The 4,882-nt window shown below is 41.8% G+C and overlaps 1 gene segment (V, D, J or C); it reads left to right on the top strand.

Moving 5' to 3' along the window:
- Nucleotides 1-1,327: 1,327 nt before the first annotated feature.
- Nucleotides 1,328-2,719, top strand: LOC122444241. The segment is given in 3 exon segments: nt 1,328-1,335; nt 2,166-2,245; nt 2,385-2,719. Coding segments are annotated over 3 exon segments (423 nt in total).
- The last annotated feature ends 2,163 nt before the right edge of the window (nt 2,720-4,882 follow it).

The following is a 4,882-nucleotide window of genomic DNA, read 5'->3' as shown; positions in this document are numbered from 1 at the left end:
TGGCATCACCGGCTGAATGGACATGAGTTTGAGCAAGCTCCAGGAGTTGGTGATGGACAGGGAAGCCCTGCGTACTGCAGTCCATGGGGTCACAAAGAGTCGGACACGACAGAGCAACTGAAAAGACTGACTGACTCGGTGACCTAGTGGTTTTCCCTAATGTCTTCAATTTAAGTCTCCATTTCACAATAAGCAGTTCATGATCTGATCCACAGTCAGCTCATGGTCTTATTTTTTCAGACTGCCAGAGCTTCTCCATCTTCAGGTGCAAAGAATATAGTCAATCTGATGGCAGCATTGACCATCTGGTGATGTCCATGTGTAGAGTTGTCTCTTGCATTGTTGGAAGAGGGTGTTTGCTATGACCAGTGTGTTCTATTGGCAAAACTCTGTTAGCCTTTGCTCTGCTTCATTTTGTATTCCAAGGCCAAACTTGTCCAGGTAGCTTTTGACTTCCTACTTTTGCATTCCAGTACCCTATGATGAAAAGAACACCTTTTTTTCTTGGTGTTAGTTCCGGAAGGTCTTGTAGATCTTCATAGAACTGTTCAGCTTCAGCTTCTTTGGCATTAGTGGTTGGGGCATAGACTTGCATCACGGTGATATTGAATGGTTTGCTTTGGAAACAAATCAAGATAATCCTGTCATTTTTGAGATTGCACCCAAGTTCTGCATTTTGAATTCTTTTGTTGACTATGAGGGCTACTCCATTTCTTCTAAGCGATTTTTGCCCACAGTAGTAGATATAATGGTCATCTGAATTAAGTTCTCCCATTCCTGTCCATTTTAGTTCACTGATTCCTAAAATGTTGGTATTCACTCTTGCCATCTCCTGTTTGACCACTTCCAATTTACCTTGATTCATGGACCTGAGATTCCAGGTTTCTATGCAATATTATTCTTTACAGCATCAGACTTTACTTTTACCACCAGACACATTCACAACTGGGCATTGTTTCTCCTTTGGCTTAGCCACTTCATTCTTTCTTTATCCACTTTTCTCCAGTAAGTGTATTGGGCACCTACCAACCTGGGGAGTTTATTTTTCAGTGTCATATCTTTTTGCCTTTTCATATTGTTCAATGGGGTTCTCAAGGCAGGAATACTCAAGTGTTTTGCCATTCCCTTCTCCAGGGGACCACATTTTGTCAGAACTCTCCACCATGACCCATCCATCGTGGGTGGCCCTACACGGCATGTCTCATAGTTTCACTGAGGTAGACATGGTCGTGTCCACTAATGACTAGATTTGTCTTATTGGTGTTCCTCTGATTTTTCTGTAAAACGTGCTTGTATGACATTTCAGCGGATCACAAAGGGGCCAAAAATGGCTAAGTAAGAAAAAGTGGGGCTTCCCTGGTGGTCCAGTGGTTGAGAGTTTGCTTTCCAATGTTGGACTCATGGGTTTGGTCCCTAGTCTGAGGACTAAGATCCCACATGCCTTGGGGCAACTAGAGAAACTGTGTGCCATGCCTAGAGAAACCCCTGCATTGCAACTACAGAGCCCTCACAATCTAGAGCCCATGCTCTGTAAGAAGAGAAGCCAGTGAGCCACAAGTAGAGAAAACCCGCATGCCACAAAGAAGATCCAATTCAGCCAAAAGTTAGAAAAGAAAAAAATTTGAACAGTTTGCAGATATGTGGTATGAGCTTCCATGTTAGGCTGTGTACTGGGAAAAAAAATAAGCTTGTGAAAAATACCAAATGCTCTTTAGATTTACAAAGGACTATTTTGAAAGCTGGGCTTCTCTGGTGGCTCAGTGATAAAAGAATCAGCCTGCAAATGCAAGAGATGCAGGTTTGATTGCTGGGTTGGGAAGATCCCCTGGAAAAGGTAATGGCAACCCACTCCAGTATTCTTGCTTGGGAAATCCCATAGACAGAGGAGCCTGAAGGGCTATAGTCCATGAGGTCACAAAAGAGTTGTACATGACTTAGCAACTAAACGACAACAACAAGAGCATCTTGAAAGCTCACAGGCGTCATAAAAATAAAGCAGAAATGAAGATGTGTGACTGACTTTTGACAGAACAGGTTAGCATTCCTCTGAGTATAGCATTTTGCCCACAAGGGGGTGCATCTTCCTAAAACATACATGTTTCCTGCTGAAATTCTGACCTCACCGTCATCTGTTCACTGTGACCTTAACTTTTTCTCACACTAAGCAATCAAGACTCAAAGACAACAGAGACTCTAAGGATGAACTCTCCTCCAGGATCAGTGATTGTGCTATTCTTAATGTTTGGTAAGTAAAATGGTACCTAGAGCTTAGAATCTTTTGTTTCATTATGGTGGTATAATCTTTAACCGCAGTTTTCACTAGGGGGTAGAGCCCTGTATTATGCCAAGGTAACCAGAACTTTTTTTTTTTTTTTTTGCCCCAGGAGGAAGCAATGGAGACTCGGTGACTCAGCCAAAAGGCCAAGTGACCCTCTTAGAGGGGGAGTCTCTGACTGTGAACTGCTCCTATGAAACCAAACAGTACCCTGCCCTTTCCTGGTATGTCCAGTATTCTGGAGAAGGTCCACAGCTCCTTCTGAGAGCCCACAGGGACAACGAGAAGGGAAGCGGCAAAGGTTTTGAAGCCACATACAATACAGAAACCACCTCCTTCCACTTGGAGAAAGCCTCAGTCCAAGAGTCAGACTCGGCTGTGTACTACTGTGCTCTGAGTGACACAGTGACAGAAACTACAGGTGGAGCTGAGCACAAACTCTGAGCAGCAGTGGGACCTGGATGCTGAGTGTCTGACCTTATGATCCACTTTGGTTTAGGAGCCAGGAGGTAGGCTACTGTGTTGTCACCCAATACCTACCCCCGGACTCTCGCTAGTGTGAAAGTGAAGTGAAGTCGCTCAGTCGTGTCCAACTCTTTGCGACCCCATGGACTGTAGCCTACCAGGCTTCTCCGTCCATTGGATTTTCCAGACAAGAATACTGTAGTGGTTTGCCATTTCCTTCTTGCTGGTGTGAGAGTCCCCCAAATCAAGTCTAAGAAGACAGCAGAAAAATAAGTAAACATGCCTCACACAAGATGCCTTAATGATGAGAGTCGGTCACCATAGTTCCTTAATCAGGGATGAAATTTGTAATTTTACAAGTATAAGATCTCCAATGAATGAAATGGTCTATATGTTATCCTTGCATAAAGTTCTAACCCCCTGACTGTGCCCCAGATCATCTAGGGAAGTATTGTATTTAAAGGTACACCTGCAATAGACGAGATTGCAAATACTCAATGGCTCTCTGGTATCTAGGGCAAGAAGAGGTGATTTCTAGAGAAACTTCATCCCAAGAAACATTAGCCTCTTAAAGGAAGGAAGAAATTTAAGAAAGAAAGGGGGAGGAGGGAGTCCTATGTATGACCACACACATGGCAAGTAAAGACAGAACATTTCTTACAGCTTATTTGGGGGGAGTTACATGTTAGACACAAACTGATGTTCTCCATACATATTAAAGCAGAACTGCTACATTCACTGTGATTAGAATAGTGCCTGCATCATAGTAAAATCTCTTCGTATATTTGTTAAATTAATGAATGGGCTGGAAAACCCATTACTGTTACCACAAAAAGGCTACCATTTTTTTCATTAAGAAAATGTATTCAATAAAGACTTATTTGTGCCTACTCAGTATCAGATCATAATCTAAGAGACAGTACAGAGAACATACAAAATCTGCTGCCCTGTTAGAGCTTATATGCTGATAGAGGTCTTACTCCTTGCCACACACGCTGTTTCTAAGTCTTTAATGTACACCAAATCATTTAATTCTCTCAAACGCTGGTATATATATTTCCATGGCAGTCTCATAAATGAAGATACTGAGGCACAAAGAGAATAAGTTGCTTATCCACTACCACATAGGTAGTTAGTAGCAGAAGTGTATCCCTCAGTCCTGTCTGACTCTTTGCGACCCCATGGACTGTAACCCGGCAGGCTCCTTTGTTCATGGAATTCTCCAGGCAAGAATACTGGAGTGGGTTGCCATTTCCTTCTCCAGGGGATCTTCCCGACCCAGGGATCAAACCATGTTCTGAGCCACCAGGGAAGCCACGTTAATAGCAGAACCAGGACTCAAATGCAGTTTCTTAAAACGCCTGTCTTAGGTATTAATGTAGATTAATGTTGTAGGTACTTGTGTGGATGTATATATGTCACATTGCCAGTAGCAAAGAGGGAACTGGACATTAATTTAAACAGAAGTTTTGAGCAGTGATAGATCTGACTTTAAGATGATCTTGTTGGCTTTTGTCCCCACCCTCCCCCACCTTAAGATAGTGGAGAGTCTCAAGGACAATAATATAAAAAATGTCAAGATATATTTTCCTTAGGAGTTGGATATTGGAATAGGAAGAAGAGTTATTTTTTAGGTCATCTTGGATTCTTCTTGGGAATGGTAGAAGGGATACAAATTGATCAGCACAAGAACTGGATGTATTAGGTATGACATTTGCCTTTTATTTATTTGTGATTTGAGGTACAATAAACTGTACATATTTAAAGCCTTGGATCAGTCTTAACATATGTATATACCTGTGACACTATCATCACAATCAAGGTAATGAATCTTTCCACCATCCCCCAAAGGTTCTTTTGCCCTATGCTATCCATCCCTCCCTTTATCATGGACCCCAGAAAGTCAGCTGCTTATTGTTACAGATTACTTTGCATGGACTTAGATATACTGCTTTTTCATTGATTTTCTGTTCGATCCATCTTTTTTGTTGTTTTTCTCTCCCCTTTTTTCTTGATTTTTTTGGTTACTTTAATACTTTTTAATACTTTTCCTAGTGACTACAACATACACGCCTATTACTCAGAATCTAGTTAAAGTTACTGTTGTTGTTGCTTAGTCACTAAGTCATGTTCAACTCTTTT

Source organism: Cervus canadensis, chromosome 6 (assembly GCF_019320065.1).
Source record: "Cervus canadensis isolate Bull #8, Minnesota chromosome 6, ASM1932006v1, whole genome shotgun sequence".
Taxonomy (NCBI): domain Eukaryota; kingdom Metazoa; phylum Chordata; class Mammalia; order Artiodactyla; family Cervidae; genus Cervus; species Cervus canadensis.
This window is presented reverse-complemented; position numbering and strand designations above follow the sequence as displayed.